The 18337-nt window shown below is 45.3% G+C and overlaps 1 protein-coding gene across 1 annotated transcript in view; it reads left to right on the plus strand.

The window, feature by feature from the left end:
- The window catches only part of Hephl1 (hephaestin like 1), a 61321-nt gene that overhangs the window by 21819 nt on the left and 21165 nt on the right, over positions 1–18337 (plus strand). Inside the window, exons 5-12 of the mRNA XM_075968000.1 lie at positions 1871–2125; positions 4795–4963; positions 6262–6401; positions 6517–6648; positions 8622–8833; positions 11013–11163; positions 14204–14416; positions 16330–16543. Coding sequence (XP_075824115.1) covers positions 1871–2125; positions 4795–4963; positions 6262–6401; positions 6517–6648; positions 8622–8833; positions 11013–11163; positions 14204–14416; positions 16330–16543 — 1486 coding nt within the window. The remainder of the gene's footprint in view (positions 1–1870; positions 2126–4794; positions 4964–6261; positions 6402–6516; positions 6649–8621; positions 8834–11012; positions 11164–14203; positions 14417–16329; positions 16544–18337) is intronic.

Genomic DNA, 18337 nt, shown 5'->3' on the forward strand with positions numbered 1-18337 from the left:
GCCAGATACACCAGCTACACTAAGTAGACAAGTGCTACATTGTACTGACCAGAGTACAGAAAACAGAAGGGAACCTTATAATCAGGAAGGGACTGGACACTGAGGTAAGCCCAGAGGATAGGTGGATTTAGGCTGTCAGAAGGGAGAATAAAATCTCACCACATAACAACTCTCTGATTATCCAGCAACTATCTTCCAAGCCTTTGTGAAATTCTCAGAACTATGCTGTGCATGGAGTTTAAGTGCATACTTGTGAATTTGTTGTTTCCTGGGCCTTCTTTAAAGTTTACAAGACTTAGTAAACACTCACTGTACACCAGACCTGTGTACACTCAGTTGTAAAAGAAAGGAGCTGCAGTATGTAATGGGGTCAGAGTCTGAGTCAAGACTGAGGCCAGGGGATCTGTACCAGAGATCTGCCCGAGAGAGCCTGGACAAGAAGGTCCACAGTCAATGCATTTCTGTTTAACTGCCTCTGCTTCTAACACACAGTCAAGCAGGACCACGTCAGTACACATGTTCTCTCTTGTATAACATGCCATCCATCTTCTCTGTGGTGACTTCATCAATCTTGTATGCAGTGGTGCTTGGCAAATGTTTTAGGAGGGAAGGAAAGGGAGGAAAAGAAAAGGACAGGAAGCCACGAAAACAGGACTTGAGTGGAAATCATTGCTGGGACAAGTTTTATCTCTGTTCTTCAGAACTTGGGGATGAGACCCTAAACACTGCAGAAAATCAAAAAGTTCAAGACTCAGCTACCTATGCAGCCCTTCCCCCGCCATTCGGGACTTATTCTTCTGTAGTTAAATCCACCCCACAAAGAAATAAATTGTGTAAGCAAAACTAACTTACTTTTAGACTATAGAGCAGCTGTGTGAAGAAGGAGTCTGCAAACAGTTAATCCTAGCAAAGGAGACACGCCAAGTACAGAAGAAATAACTGGAAGAGAAAAGGTGTTAAATCAATACAAAGTTTATCGATCAATTAATTTAAATTCTCCAAAATGACTTAGGATAAATGATGTTGTCTGAGCCTTTATCATGTTAGGAACAATAGTTTTTGTCTTTTTTAATGTGTATGTATTTTGCCCGCATGCATGTCTGTGCCTGGTGCCCGGGGAGGCCAGAAGTGCTCCTAAATGCTGAACCATTTCTCTAGCCCCCCAAATAATACTTTATTCTTTGAAATTTTCATACATGTATACAATGCATCTTGATTGTACCTCCCCTACTTGCTGCTCCAAGGGCCTCTGTCACACCTCTGTCCCAGCTTCTTAAACTTCATTTAAAATTTTTTTTTAAACCTACTGAGTCCAATTGATACTGCCCATATGTGCCTGAGCATGCCATGGCCACCCAGTGGGCCATGGCGAACCCATCAATGACTATACTTCCAAAGAAAAGTGACTTTCCGCCCCTCAGAACCCACCAGTTGCCAGTTATACCTCAGACACTTTCAAGTCCCTCCCTTCTCTCTCCTGGGATTTTTAACTGGCTTCGTCTTGTCCAGGTAACCACAGATGCCGTAAGGTCATGAGGGCAGCAGCCACACCACATGAGGAAGCCAGCACTCCACAGCAGCCTTCCCTCTCCCGCCACTCTTAAGCTCTTTCCAACCCCCTCGTCACAATGTTTCCCGAGACTTTTCAGGGCAGGGTTGATGCAGATGCCCCATTTGGGGCTGAGTGCCCAGTCACTGATTCTCACACCATGAGTAGTGAGACTTTTCCAGGTCGGAGATTGCTGCAGGGAAACATTGTAGCAATGACCCACACTGACTGTCCAGCCTAGCTGGTGAGTATGTTGCCAAGGCTTCGGTCCTGATCACGTCTGCAGGGGAGTGTCTTCCACCGGTGTGTTTGTGTTTGCAGCCCTCAATGGATTCCTTTTTGGAAACTTCCCCGAGCCCGAGATGTGTGTTGGTGAATCTGTGTCCTGGCACCTGTTTGGGATGGGGAATGAGATAGACATCCATTCCATCTATTTTTATGGTAACACCTTCATCACCAGAGGGCACCGGGCAGATGTTGTCAACCTGTTCCCAGCCACCTTCCTCACCGCGGAGATGATAGTGGAGAATCCAGGGAAATGGATGATAACCTGCCAAGTCAGTGACCATCTGCAAGGTAAAAAATGGATGGAAACTGTGTGGAGAGGCTTGGCATGGGCGGTTCACCTTGCACTGCTCTTGAGTAGATTCCCACATTCATTGCATCTACCTGACTATTGAGTATCTTCAAACACACAGTGTGCATTTGTTTAGCGCCCCCTACAGGTGTTTATTAATAATGTCCCTAAGAAGAATCTGAAACTCTACAGGAACTTAGGTACTTACACAGTGCACAGAGTGGACAACATGAACTCCCAGTGGGTGTGCTGCTCGCTCCTGTAGAGCAGTCTGTGGGGCTCCTGGGGAGCGAACTCCTAAGCTGAGCCTAGATGTGTGGGAAGGGAATGAATGGATGGAGGGAGGAAAGGCCACAGCAACTGAAAATGAAAGTCCTGGTGTGCTCAGGCGTCTTCCCCACCCAGTTCTTGAGTTTCCTCCTGATCATCGTAAGTGCTGTGTCAGCTCAGCTCAGCTCTGCATGGCTCTGGCAGAACATTCTTTATATTGAGACAAAAGTCCATTGGCAGATACCATTCTATGCTCAGCGTAGGAAGATTCTAAAAAGAAAAAAAAAGTTGACCTATGTGCTTGCTGGATGTCCTGGTCTTGGTTCTTGGAGACAACCCACAGTGTGTCTCACTTCCTGTGGGGTTTGTGACAAAGGGCCATGAGAGAGACTAGGAAGGCAGATGACCCTGCAGGGAGGGACTTAAATGGCCAGGCTGAGAAGCTGACAGGTGTCTGTACCAGGTGTGACATCCACACCCCCAGGCACTCTGGGGCTTTGCTGTGCTCAGTACAATGGCTTGGGGTGATCACTGTGCACATGCAGAACGTACCCCAGGGGGGAAACATAGGCCCCTGCACCAACCAGGGACCAGTAGCAGAGTTACACCACACAAAGGACCTGATCATAGATGGTGAAAACAGGAAGAAAAATAGATGCCAGTGGCATAGACCCAGATGAATAAAGTCTGGTTGAATGTGGATGCTACTACCACACGCAGATGCTAATAGCGAGAGTCCTGACATTTGGGTGATACTGGTAACACTTCCTTGTTCCTGTTACCCTTCTGCAGCTGGTCCTGGTGTCAGTCATCTGGGTTATTCCAGCTAAACTCAGCCCAGTTAATAAGTTCTGGACAATAGTATGGAAAGACCAGATGGACAAGACAGGTTCCTATTCTTCTTTTTAAAAATTAGTTTTAGATTGATTTTATTTTATTTTTATGTATATGAGAGTTTGCTTGCATGCATGTCTATGTACCATGTGTGTATCTGGTGCCAACAGAGGTCAGAAGGGGTGGTCATATCCTCTGGAATGAGAGTTAAAGATGGCTGTGAGCCATCACGTTGGTGCTGGGAATTGAACCTGGGTCAATTGCAAGAGCAGTTAGTACACTTAACTGCTGAGCCATCTCTCCAGTCCCCAGGTTCCTACTCTTAATGTTGCACACGCTCTTAAATTTGGGAAGAAACTTTCTCATGTATGAATTCCAAATTTAGATCTAAACCAAGACAACAATCGCCATGTGAAACTAATATGGCAGCTTGGTCTAGCTGGCAGTTGTAGCCACAAATGGGTATTTATACAGTGACCAATATAAAATATTTATTGAATTGCCCATTCTATCAGAAAATATTATCATGAAGCATAAATTTATGTGATTATCTTTTTTAAAAAATTTATTCCTGTTTTATGTGTATGTGTTTTGCCTGCATGTATGCATGTGAACCATGTGCACAGAATGCTCACGGAGGTCAGAAAAGGGAGTTGGACCCCTTGCAACTGGGGTTATCGGCAGCTGTGAGCCACAGATGGATGCTGGGAGCCAGATCTGGGTCCTCTGCAAGAGCAGCAAGTCCTCTCAAGCACCCAGCCCTCTCTCCAGCTCCTGTAATTTGAGTTTTGTAACCAATGGCCCCATCTAGAGATAGGTCTGTACTTGGTGAGATAAAGTCACTCTATTTCCACTTCCCTGCAGCTACTTTCCTACTCATCAGCATTCTGTGGCTGTGTTTCCGTGTGAGTGAGCAGAGTGACTTCATCAGTGTTGATGCCCCCAGCGTCACAGGTCCACAGCTGGCCTCACCGCTGCTCTGCCGCTCAACACTTCTGCTTTCTCTCCTTTCTGCTGTAACGAATTACAGATTTGTCTTCTTATCCTGGATTTGGAATTCTTGGGTCTGAATTGGATTTTTTCTTTTAAAGCTTCAGACACACTGCTTAATTCCCTACCAGACACTGTTACTCACCCACCCACAGCATGCGAGCATGTCTGCCCTCCACCCATCTGACAGCCCTGGGAATTGTGAGTCTTAGATGCTATCAGTTCTATCCACAAACAATGGTGCTGCATAATACAGTTAAGACAGAAACTTTTCCATTTGTTTACTGACTGCTGTTACTTCTTTCCCGAAGAACCCAATTCTGTACCCTGCCCATTATCTACTGGGGATTTACTTTTTTCTTTTTTAGATTAACTTTAATTTGTTAATATTTGTTGCATTTAAATGTATTACCAACCCCCCCCCCCACACACACACACCATTTATCCTGTCTTGTTAACGTTGTTTGCCATCCAATTTTCTGTATAAAAGTTTCAAATACTGACGAAGTCAGTTCTGTGAAGTTTCTCCTGAGCATCTTATCCACGCCTAGGCCTGTGTTTCCTCCGTCCACAGCTGGTATGCTGGGCCAGTACGACGTGGGTAACTGCAGAAGTAATGTCCCTCACTCGAAGATGCAGGGTCAGCAGAGACACTACTTCATAGCCGCCGAAAAGGTCCTTTGGGATTATGCTCCCCAAGGCTATGATAAGTTCACCGGGTTTCCCCTGAATGCATCTGGCAGGTAAGAACTCTGCTGGTGTTTCTAATTCCTCTCCAGAGAGGTGTGCAATAGACTTTTCCCTGTGGTCTATCTCAATGTGTTTCCGATGGCAGACATTATGATGTCATAGCTTGTAGAATCCTCATTTTTTAAAATTAATTTATTTTTAAAATGAATTAATTACTCACGCTCCCCCCCCCCCCACACACTCCTGCTCTGCTTCTGTTCGGAAAGGCGCAGAGCAGTGGGAAAGCAGTGATTTGTCATTGTTGGGTAGATCAAAACTCTAGAAACACCCATTCGCTCCCTCGTTCAATTACTCATTCATTCACTCACTCACAGATTCACTGACTCACGGATTCATTTATCTGAAGTGATATTCATTTATCAGTCATTCATTCACGTATCCATTCATCATCTGCCCGTTCATTAACAAGCTCACTCGTTCACTCACTCGTTCATTAACAGGCTCACTCGTTCACTCATTCATTAACAGGCTCACTCGTTCACCCACTCATTCATTAACACGCTCACTCGTTCGCTCACTCGTTCATTAACACGCTCACTCGTTCACCCACTCATTCATTAACACGCTCACTCGTTCGCTCATTCATTAACACGCTCACTCGTTCACTCATTCATTAACACGCTCACTCGTTTGCTCATTCATTAACACGCTCACTCGTTCACTCATTCATTAACACGCTCACTCGTTCGCTCATTCATTAACAGGCTCACTCGTTCACTCACTCGTTCACTAACAGGCTCATTCATTCACTCGTTCACTCTGTCATCCAATCATTCACTCGCTCGCTCATCCACTCTCTCCTTTGTGTACCAGGCATTTCCTGAGAACGCCTTAAGTGCAAACAATGGCGGTCAGGACCATCTGAGAAACTGCACCACAGAATGGATGGCCGTTGCCCATGTGGGGCAGTATCAGGGGATAAGGAAATCTCTACTGAGATAAGCTGTGAGATCTAATGGGAAGCTGTGCAAGCCGCACAGTCTCTCTGTCCTTTCCCTCCCTGTCCAGTTAAATGACACTTTTCCTTCGAAACCCAAGTCTAGTGTTGCCTCTTAAGTCTCTGGGTTTCCATATGACATAGTCTTTTTCAAGTTGATAAAAAATAATTGTATTTTATGTATATAAGAATTTTGCCTATATGCATGATTATGCACCACGTGCAAGTCTGGTGCCTGTGGAGGCCAGAAGAGGGTGTTTGATCCCCTGGAACAGATGCAAAATGAGGTTCCAAGATGAGTGCATCTGGGAGATGCATCCGGATAGATTCTCAGACTCCCGCGTCTTTTCACAGTGACTCTGCAGCGTACTTCACACAAGCTGAAAACAGAATAGGAGGACGATATTGGAAGGCTCGGTACACAGAATATGTTGATGCCACCTTCAGTCGAAGAAAGATGCCCTCTGAGACCCAGGATCATCTTGGAATCCTTGGTACAGGATATGCATTCTGATGTTGAAGGGTAGATTCACCTGGGAGTAGACATCACGTCAGAATACTCTGATTTGTTTCTCCTGTCTCTTTTCATCCTCTTCTCTGGCTTCCCAGGTCCAGTCATCAAGGCAGAGGTAGGGGACACCCTGCTAGTGACCTTTGCCAACAAAGCTGACAAGGTCTACAGCATTTTACCCCACGGTGTGTTCTATGACAAGGGGTCGGACGCAGCCCCGAATGTAGATGGTAAGTCTCCACCCACCTACCCAGGACACAGGATGAGTGAGGGAAGGGTTAGGAAGGAGACAGAGGTTCTGGGGGTGACTCAGCAGGCAGAGCGCTTACCGTGCAAGCATGAAGGCCTGAGTTTGGATCCCAAGCACCCATGCCAAAGCTGGGAGCAGTATGGAACATTCTGCAACCCCAGTATTGGTGTGTGTGTGCGCGTGCGTGTTTCATGTGTGCATATGTTTCATGTGTGCACGTGCGCGCGCTTGTGTGTGTGTGTGTGTGTGTAAAGCTCCTTGAAACTTGTGGATAACCAGTGTAGAAGTCAGTGAGCTACGTGTTCAGTGAGAGACCTATCTTAAAGAGTAAGATGGAGAGTGATTGAAGGAAGGTGTGCAAAGTTGACCTCTGACCTCCCAATGAATGCACCCACATTACATCCCCCCACATGAACGAGTATACCCATCATCTACACAAAAAAGGAAGCAAGTTTGGTTCACGTCCCTAGTCCCTTCTTTTCCCAATTCCAAGAGTGGATGTTGTTCTTCTTGCTGATCAATTGCACATCCTAACATCAACCTCACAAGGCTTTGAGAGGAGCGAGAGCATTTGGGGCTCAGTTCAGCCCAGTCACCTCCTAGAAAATGTTCATTTCTTCCCTTTCCCTCAGTGACAGAGACTGAGCCACAGTCTCCTCCAGTTCCCCACATGGAGAGTGCATCTACTACACATTTCAGAAAATTCTGCTTCGAGAACTGAGGGGAAGAATCTGGCCTTACCGTTTTGTTGGCCATTCCACACATGGTCTCTGTCTAATCCACGAGTAGATATTTATAAGAAATCAGTATTGTGAGCCAACATCTACAGCCTCTGTTCCTCAAAGGGCAGGAGCACAGGCTCTCTGCACACAGGAGAGGCAGTGGGAACTAGTCTTGCGTTGCTAATACGCCAGGGTTTTTGGTACACCTCCCATCTCTGCACTAGGCATCATGGCCGCTTGGGATAAGTGTTTGAGATCTAGAATAAAGCCATGCTAGTGGAGAGCAGACTTTATGGTGATGGTGATGGTTGAAACAGAACGGAGGAGGGAGGTGCTCTCTCAGATCCACCCTACCTCCTGCCGCAGAACTTCTGAGCTAACGTGTAGCCTTGTCCACGTCAGAGAGACCAGTGTGCCCTTGACAGCACCAAGACAGAGCTAAGTGCAGAGATCTGTAATCTTAGTTTCAGCCCAGGCTGCCTGTTTAGAGCCCTGAACCCTGGACACTTGCTCAGGAGCTCCGGCTTTTGCTGCTTGATTTATTTGCTACATTTGCCTCCCAGGTACTCTGTTTTGATGATTTATTTTTGAATTCTTGTGTGTACGTGCCTCTCTCTCTCTCTCTCTCTCTCTCTCTCTCTCTCTCTCTCTCTCTCTCTGTGTGTGTGTGTGTGTGTGTGTGTGTGTGTGTGTGCAGGTCTTTGCTGATATCAGAAGGTATTAGATCTCCTGGAACTGGAGTTACAGGCTGTTGTGAGCCTCCTGATATGGATGCTGGGCACTGATCTCAGGTCCTCTACAAGAGCAGTATGTGCTCTTAACTGCTGAGCCTTCTCTCCAGCCCCCAAAGATAGGTTTCTTGCTGAATTTCACAGGTGTCTTCTGTAGGACTGAGATTGATATGTTTCACATAGAAGATATTTGGTGCTATCTTACAGACTTGTGTTCATTTGTGTGAATGGAACACTATCATTCGCTTAAAACTGGCTGGCTAAGCATGGTGTGAGAACAAAACAGAACACAACCTGCAAAGAAAGCAACACTTTGATTTCAGTATTTATCTCATAAAATAGTGTCTGAGGTTCAGGGGTTCTCAGTGTAGAATTTGTAAGAAAAAAAAATAACCTTCCTTTTTTAAAATATGTCATCAGAGAGAGTCATGCAAAACTGAGACCCAGCCTGGCAAGTTTAATGTTCTTGGCTTGTCAAATTGTTTCATTTGTATCCTCAGGCTTTCTGAAACCAGGGGCTCATGTCAAGCCAGGAGAAACCTTCACCTACAGGTGGACAGTGCCGGAGAGTGTCAGCCCGACAGATGAAGATCCCACCTGCCTGACCTATCTTTACTTCTCAGCAGTCCAGCCAATCAAGGACACTAGTGCTGGGCTCGTGGGACCTTTGCTGGTCTGTAAAAAAGGTGCCCTCAATGCTGATGGGACACAGGTAGGCCACCAGTGTCACCACACTCTTCCCAGGGCGGTGGATAGGAAGGATTGGCAGTGTAGCTGGAGGTTAAGCAGCAACGGCCGATGACGAAACATTGCCTTCTGAAATTGACTTCTGTGGTTATGAGGGTTTGCTTAATTTTTGAAAAATTGAGACCATGACTCAAGATCTTAGCATTTCTGTTTGTGGTGTGGTTGATATTTGGTTGGCATTCTTAGCTGTCTGTTGCCTTAATTCTTGAATCTTCAACATCTGTAAGGGTGTGTGATTGGGATCCCTCTTGCTGAGAGATGTCTCTGACTTGGCCACATCCATGAGCATTTCTGGCTTCCTTTATCCAACCACTCCACACCAATCAGAGTCCAATCAGAATCTCCAGGTGATTCTAGACTGTGTCAAAGCCAAAGGTTGTGATAAGTCACTAGAAATCAATAATGACTGTGTCAAAGCTGAGGGTTGCTGTAAGTCACTAGAAATCAATCATGGAGGCCAAAAGGAAGAGAAGGCACATAGATAGCTTCTTGTATGGCCCTACTCCAGGGTTTGGGTGGATGTATGGAAGGACAGGACCAAACTTAGGGTTCCAAGTTGCAGTTACACAATTTAAAGTCATCTATGAAAAGTGGAAAATCTGCTCACTTAACCACGCATTTCATCAGTTACCTCCCAATCAGAAAAAGCAGGCTAATTCACATAAGTGCTGTTATCTTACAATATCTGGCATTGTACAGGCCTCTTACAGGGGCTCAAGGACTGTTTATCCAGGACAGAAAACTCTTGGTCTGTCTTGGATTGTCAGTTATCTCTCTGAGGAAGCATCTTTAGAAAGCTGTGCTGTGAAACACAGTGGGTGTGTGCCTCAACAGCCACAGAAGGCAGTGCCGTGTGGTGGTTTGCATTTCAAAGGTGAAGAAGCGGAGGCCAAAGAGACACTGAGTGATACTCAAGGAACTGCAGCTAGTAAATCTGAAGGTCATTAGAATTGGGGACTTGGAAGCATCTTACCGTCCCTATCCCAAGTAGGCTAACCTGCTTATCACTGTTGGAAAGTCCTGGGTCAAAGAGATTAAGAGACAGAAACTACTTGTAGAGTAGTTCTGATTTTCTTTCCTTCTTTTTCTTTCTGTTGTATCTACTCAATGAAAACTTTGACAATTCCTCATAGTCTTCAAAGAATGTTGCTAAGTCAAGATTGATTAAAAACAGACAGCAAGAAAAAATAGTAAAAAACCCATGTTTAGTTAATAAATAAAACCATTTGGCCCAAGATAAAATCATTTGTAACACTGGGTAGTGGTAGAGGAATCGTGGCCAGGTTTTAGTCTACAGAGAGACTGACATACTTTCTAAGGTACCTTTTACACTACAAATGACTTCGCTTGTTTGTTTGCCTTTTGAGACAGCGTTTCTTTGTGTAACAGCCCTAGCTGTTCTAAAACTAGCTCTATAGACTAGGCTGGCCTTGAACTCACAGAGATTCACTTGCCTCTGCCTCCCAAATCCACCTACCCAGTCATTTGTAGTGTAAAAGGTACCTTAGAAAGTATGCCAGTCTCTCTGTAGACTAAAACCTGGTTACAATTCTTCTAGGCAGGCAGAGAGAGAAAGGGGCTTAGAGAGGAGGGTTTCCTTCCAGCCAGTTGTCAGTCACTAACTCTCCCAGAACTGAAGGTGGGTCACAGACTATGGTCAGGTGACATAAGGTTGATTCTGACCATCACTGCCCTCCACACAGCCAGTCAATTAAATTTCCAATTCTACCTTCTGTCAGTTCCTTCCTCCCCCATCTATTTTCCTATTTCCCTCCCCCACTTCTTCCCTCTTACTCTTCCTCCCCCTCACGCACTCTCTCTCCTCCTCAGCACACAATGATAGAAATGTGCAGACTACAGGAAGAGCAGGCGGGTAGGAAGGGGGTCACTGAGCTTGCATAACGTCATGGAGAGAGAGGCAACCGGATACCATTGCTAAGGATTGCTGTGAGGCAAGCAGCAGGAGAGACAATGGTTTGGACAGCACGTGTTAGACACGAGGACAGCAACAGACAGACCGCACTCAGAGTCCTGACTTACGAAATGACGGGCGGGTCTATGGCTAATGTGGATACCCACTTTGTGTGAATTCTAGGACTATTCAGGCTGTACATCGTATGTCTCGGTTTCTTCATTTTCTCTAGAAAGGAATAGACAAGGAATTTTACCTGCTGTTCACCGTCTTTGATGAGAATCTCAGCAGGTATCTCGATGAGAACATCCAGAAATTTACTTGGCGCCCCTTCAGTGTCAACAAAGAAGACAAGGAGTTTGTGAAGTCCAACAGGATGCACGGTACGGAAGGCTGAGGCATGCTGGGAAGTGTGCTGAGTCCACCCCACTGCCTAACTTTGGTGTCTTTGGTATTGCTCAGGGTCACGAGGTAAATCATTTCACACCTTCAGCTTCGTGAGCTCCCAGAGCTGCTGGGAGTCTGACACTTCTAAGGCCTCGTGCCGCCCTTAACAGGAGACCAGGAGAATGAGCGCACTGAGGGTTTGTAGTCAATTACCATGAGCGACTGCTGCAGGACTAAATTCCTCAAACACCTCATCTCAGTTCAGGAGAAATGACTTGATTCTTTTTATATCACGATGGCAAGCCTCCAGTGATTGTCCGTGACTAACAGAGGATTCTGTCGGCCTCAGCCAGACAGCAGAACCATAAGAGCAAGCAGCTCGCCAGCACACTAACATTTCAGTGTATGTGCAGCTGTGAGGCCTCCCAGGGCAGCTCCGAGCGTAACATCTCCATTACCTTTTAGAACAATAGAGAAGAATGCACGAATAGGCTCTCAGATCCCTCCACATCTCAGGAGTTCCCTAAGTCCAAGGTTACAATAACCCACAGCAATCAGGTTGCAGGCTTCCATAATGCCCAGTGCTCAGGCCCAACAGAGACACCTCTTAGACCTGTGGAATTCAAGGAGCAATGACCTTCAGTGTCAGCTTCCAGGATAGTTTTTCTGTAACTGGACATGGAATTGGTTTCTGATATTTGTTTGTTTGTTTGTTTGCTGGTTTGTGAGACGGGGGCTCTTGTATTCCCAGCCTGACCTCAAATGCTGAACACCCGATCCCTCTGCCTCCACCTTATAAGTGCTGGGATTACAGGCATGCATCATTATATTTTTCAGTTGATAATAAAAGGGAGGGACTAAGCTATGATAAAGACCTGGTCATGCCGCCGAGGAAAGCCAGACTTTAAAAGAAAGGTATCCTCAGAGATGCTTGGCATATAACACAGCTGATGGGCCACCTCAAATCCAGCCTCAGTGTAGTTTGACCATGTGACACTCATGTTCACATGTCACCAAAAAGCACACTTCAGAGAAATCAAGGTTTCTAGGCTCAAATTTCATATCAGTTATATGCTGGGTTCTAGTTCCAATTGTGTTTGTATGGCCGGGAAAGGACCCCCCCCCCAAAAAACCCCTAAGGACTAAAGGCTTCTTATGGTGCCCTGCCATGAGCTGTGTGTATTCCATAAGCTGTATTCAAATGGTATTTGATGAATGAACGAAAGGTCTAGAAACAGAAGCATTAAATCCATGTCTAGAGTCAGAAAAGATTCTCTTTCAACTCATTCAAGTGCTAGATTGCTTAGTACCCAACTTTATGGTAATACTCTTTCAAATTTTGTAGACAAGGTTTAGATAGTTTACTGGTGAAAGTATTATGAATGCCTCTTTAAAAATTTGTTCCTTTTAGAAGCCCTGGGGCTTCTTTTACTAGTAATTCTAAATTTAAGCGCATTTGGTAAGCTTCGCTGGTTCAAACGACAGACACATTTTATACACAAGATTATATGAGAAGACCATCCCCGTTAGACCTCTCACTCTCTCATCAGGGTGGACAAGTGACCATTAGACACAAGTTCCTCACTCAAGTACTAACCTTCCAGAAACACAGCTCTTCCTAACACCCCCAGTCTGCCCATTGGTCATATCTGCAAATGCAATACCAATTTACTGAAACACTTCTAGTTCCTCAGGATCTAGGAACTCTGTAAATGAACATCTGATAACTTATTCTAGAAGCAAATGTAAAGTCATTGACAAATGAGAATCTGTCTCAATTAAATTAATTGAATTCAATAAGTCAATAATGGATGAAGTTACTCGACAAAGATAACAGGATAAGAACCTCAAAGAAAATAATTTTTGTATCAAGAATCTTTCTAGAGGAAGATGAGAAGATGGGGAAGTCATCTTCATGATATTTTTTGAAAATTATTTTATTATGCAAATCAATGTTTTGCCTTCATGTTTGCTTATGCACCACGTGGCCGATGGAAGGCGGAAGAGGGAGTCAGATTCCCTGGGACTAGAATTACAGATGTCTGTATCACCCTGTGGGTGCTGAGAATTGAACCTGGGTCCTCTGGAGGAGCAACTGGTGCTCTTAACCACTGAGCCATCTCTCCAGTCCCCTCAAAGGACATTCTAATAGGGATGATGCTTTTCCAACATACACAAATAGAATGTTAACTGAAAGGCTTTCAAATATCAGGCAGTTTTGTCATATGAACAAACAGACCTGCAGAAAACAACCTTATACCTTAGTGATTACTGTCTTAGAATATGTGTTGCTAAATTTTATAAATTTAGTATATTTTCAGATTTATTGTTAATTCTAGACACCATGTGGGTTTTTTTTCTAGTAACATTCATCCTCTAGTAACAAGGATCTTATGTACTGTTCATATGCTTGTAATTCTCCCTCAAGCCCACTGATAATTGCTTTGGGAGATAGTGTTTTCAATATGGCTACAGAATTACAATGGGCCCTCGTGTTGGTTTTACTCTTTGGGGGCCTGACACCCAGCTCCCAAATAAATACATGGAGACTTATTCCTACTTATGAACGCCTGACCTTAGCTTGGCTTGTTTCTAGCTAGGTTTTCTAGTTCAAATTATCCCTTTTCTCTTTAACTACATTTTGCCCTTGGGATTTGTACCTTTCTTTGTTCTATATATCTTTTTTCCCTTCTTACTCAAGGGCTGTGTGGCCCCTGGCGTCCTCCCCTCCTTCTCCTTTTCTCGTTCCTCCTTCTTCTCTTTCAAGTCTAGATTTCTCCTCCTATTTATTATCTGTGCCTGGCAGCCCCACCTATCCCTCTCCTGTCTAGCTATTGGCTGTTCAGCTCTCTATTAGACCAATCAGGTGTTTGGGCAGGCAAAGTAACACAGCTTTATAGATTTAAACAAAAGCAACATAAAAGAATGCAACATATCTTTGCATCATTAAACAATATTCCACAGCACAAATGAATGTAAGACATGTTAACCTAATAGTCCACAATAGGATCTCACAGTCTTCCTCCTTCCATTTAGCTATCAATGGCTACATGTACGGCAGCCAGCCGGGACTGAGCATGTGCAAGAAGGACAGAGTTTCTTGGCACTTGATTGGGATGGGCACCGACACAGACATGCACGGAGTTTATTTTCAAGGCAACACCATCCACCTACGAGGGACTCATCGTGACTCCCTGGCTCTGTTTCCCCACATGGCCACCACGGCGTTCATGCAGCCGGACCATGCAGGTAAACCGTATGTACCGACACCTAGTGCTTCAACAGTGGGAACAAGGCCATTCCTGAGGCTCGCTGGTTGGCCAGCCTCATCTAATGGTTGCGTCTCAGCCAATGAAAGACTTTGTTTCAGACTGAGGTAGATGGCTCCCAAGGAAAGACAGTCCAGGTGGTCCTTTGGCCTCTGTCTTAGTTAGGGTTCCTATTGCTATGAAGAGACACCAGGACCGAGGAAACATTTATAAAGGAAAATACTTAGTTGGGGTGGCTTACAGTTTCAGAGGTTTAGTCCGTTATTGTCTTTGCAGGAAACATGGCAGACATAAGGCAGAGAGGGAGCTGGTAGTTCTGCATCTTGATCTGCAGACAGCAGAAGAAACTGTGTGCCACACCGAGTGTAGCTTGAGCAAAAGAGACCTCAAGGCCCATCCTCACAGTGACACATTTCCTCCAACAAGGTCACACCTCCTAATAGTGCCACTCCCTATGGGGCCATTTTCTTTCAAACTACCACATCCTGCACTTGCACTCGTACACACACACACACACACACACACACAGAGAGAGAGAGAGAGAGAGAGAGAGAGAGAGAGAGAGATGCAGAAACAGAGACAGAGAGGTGTGGGTAGAGCAGACCGTAGATAGCAACTCACACTGTTCTCCTTAGGTCCTGGAGGATTTAATGACTCCATTGTTGAGAAGCCACAATGAACTCTTGATTGTGTTCTGTCGGGATAAAAGTCCACGTAGAAAGAGGTCTTTCCTGGGTGTCTTCTCTATGGTGTAGAGAGAGGTCTTTCCCGGGTATCTTCTTTATGGTGTACAGAGAGGTCTTTCCTTGGGTGTCTTCTCTGTGGTGTGGAGAGAGGTCTTTCCGGGATGTCCTTTCTATGGTGTAGAGAGAGGTCTTTCCTGGGTGTCTTCTCTATGGTTTTAAAAAGATGCTCCTAGTGTCTATAATACTAATAATACCTTTTGTATTAACTATAATTTATTGGGATTCTGTTCAAAGTGGGTGAATTGGACCCATTGAACTAACCAACTCTGCTCATCCAGAAATGACAGTCATAATTTAGACAACAGCTACCTGTGAAGCAAGAGCAGAGCTCTCTCCGTATGCTGCAGGTGATTTATAGACAGCTAATCAGTTGCCTCCAAGAACACTGTTAGAGAAAGGGATGATTGATCCAACAATTTTATTGATAGTTAATATCATCAATGATTTCATTTTACATAATTGTATGGTGAGTTTAATTTGAATATATGTATATTCTAAATACACACATACATACACATCTCAGATGCCAACATGTCTAGAACTTCAGTTTTTAAATTACATAAGTCTCAGCCAGACATCATAGCTGGTATTCTATAGAGAATTACAGGTGATCTTTTCCTTCCTTCCTCTGTTCCACCCCTCATGAGATACACGAGCCCTCCCTGGCTCAAGGCTGTAATGGAGTAATCCATTTGACTTTCATGCTTACTTGCTCTATAATTCACGAAATCCTTCAGGGCAGAATCCTAACCGTGGCCTAATTTGAACGTTGTCTAGGTCTTTCATCTCATAGGTAATGAGTTCTCTATAAACTGGGCTGGGCTGAGAGTCGTAAGAATCAGTAGTTTTCCAGAAGTGACTGGAAGCAGGTGTGTACAACAGGAATGGTCCAGAGAAGTCCTTTCTCGGCCACAATATTCTGATTTTTCCATACTACAAATAAATTTTAAGTAATATTTTCCCTCAAAAATATAGTCAAAGTAATTTATTCCTCATGAGGTATGCCGTAAAAAATACCGTGAGGTTGGTATTCTAAATGTCCGTCTTCCTGGTTACTGATGTTGGGATAAGATGCGTAAATTTGGTAAGATCACCACTACCAGAACTATCAAGTCGTGGGCACCATGCCAAGCCTTTTCTCCTCCAGGTATTTTCAAGGTGTTCTGTTCCACCTTGCACCATTTCGTGAGAGGCATGGGTCAGATCTATGAGGTCAGCAGCTGTGGCAACAGGGACCCTTCTGAGCCACCCTACGGGATGCTAAGAACCTTTTTCATCGCCGCTGAAGAGGTAGAATGGGATTATGCCCCTAACAAAAACTGGGAGTTCGAAAAGCAGCACTTGGACGCAGGAGGGGAAAGGTACCATGGGCGAAACCACGGCTCTTCGGTGGGAATGCGCATGCTCTGTGGGCCGTGGAAACCAAGCGGCCGGGCTTTCTGGGCACAGTTCTGCAGGCAGAGACTATTCCTTATGAGTGCAGAAAATTAGTGAGTCTTCTGTCTCCTCACCTGAAAGTAGATCAGAAGTTACCCTAGGGGCACCATAGTGGGTTCCTGTGTCTCTCCTAGTCCCCTAGATTGGTCTGCTTCATGGCTGAGGAGGATGGATGAACGGATGGATGGATAGATGCACGGGTGGATGGACAGACTTTTGAGTGAGCATGCAGATGGGCGTGCTCAGAGGAAAAGTGGGAGCCGCAGCCATAGTGGACAGGGAAGAAAAATTAACCAGATGAGAGAGACAAGGTGTGTGGAATCCAGGCGAGAAGAAAGGCCGCTGTAGACCCAGTAGTACAGGGGAGGGGAGCAGCAGAAATGCTTCTGGCAAACACGGATTCAGATGGGGACATCCGAGGATGATCTAAACCTATATTGCCTGGAGAGAGGTTCCTGAGCCAGGGCAGGAAGAGCAGATTTCCAAGCTACCCAGGAAATCAGAAAGACTGACCCTTTGTTGGAGTGATCACAGCCGGGATCACTGTTGAAGCATGGGCGGTGCTCAGGCCACACTAAGGTCTTGATTCTCCACTGTCCTTACTCTGGAACTCGGGACCAAGTTCCTCGGGCACACGGGGGTCTCTGGGCATCAGGAAGGCATCCAGCACAGAGTGCCTACTTCCCTAACCTTACCACGTCTGCTCCACCACTTCCTGCTGCCCTGGCACAGAGATGAGGGAGCCTCGGCGGGAAGAGCGGGCATCCAGGTAACCTTTGGCAGAGCAGGAACTGAATGCAGATGTCCCAGGGAAAATCGCTTCTCTCCAACATAACACACAGCATAACATAGATGCTCTTAGCATCTATCCCAGGCTCTCATTACCTGCCACCTCCTACAAACCCTTCATGTCTGCAGTACACCGACACCTCTAGCATTGCTTTCCTGAAGCTCAACACTTCAGTTTCTTTTCTTTCTTGCCAGCCGTTGTTTTGGGGAAGAGCAGCTGTAACGGAAAAAAAAAAAATCAAAGTGACTATGGAGAGGGTTTTCCCTGAGGGCAGGAACATTTAAAATCTACTCAATTATTCACAAATAATTTGCTAATCTAGACATGTTTCTTGGGGACTGCTTGTGTTGCCGGTCCAGGTTAAACACTGGTGAAACATTTTCTGTGGAAAATGAAAGCTAGCTAATTTGGCTGTTTCTAAAGCAATCATTTCACTAAGAGGCTGCTGTTAGTCACCACAGTCTTCACGTTAACTTATGTTTGAAGCGCCAGTCGATCTGAATGAGAAGGGAAGTCTAGCTTCGTGCTCTGCGGCTCTGGGCTGAAGGCACAGAAAAACAAGAGACTGCTGGTGGGAAAGATGGATAACATGAATTAATGTCCCACTGCTCTGGTTATTGACCATAAGCCAATATGGACACCGCCACACATTCAAGGTATACCAAATTCTGTAGTTTTATCCGTTTATATGAAGCCCAGGGACAGCAAAATGGCTCAGTAGGTAAGGAGCTTGCTGCCCAAGCCTGATGACCTGTGTTCAGTCTCCACATCCCACAGTGTGTGTGTGGGGGGGACAACCAGCTCCCAAAAGTCGTCCTCCTCTGACCCCACACACGATGGCCTGTGCACACCCTGAGGTGTACATCCATAGTGTCTCCAGTGATAGGAACCGAGAGACCAGGTTCTCTCCATCCCAGCTTTTCTGCCT

The sequence above is a fragment of the Microtus pennsylvanicus genome, chromosome 3, assembly GCF_037038515.1.
Source record: "Microtus pennsylvanicus isolate mMicPen1 chromosome 3, mMicPen1.hap1, whole genome shotgun sequence".
In the NCBI taxonomy this organism is placed as follows: Eukaryota; Metazoa; Chordata; class Mammalia; order Rodentia; family Cricetidae; genus Microtus; species Microtus pennsylvanicus.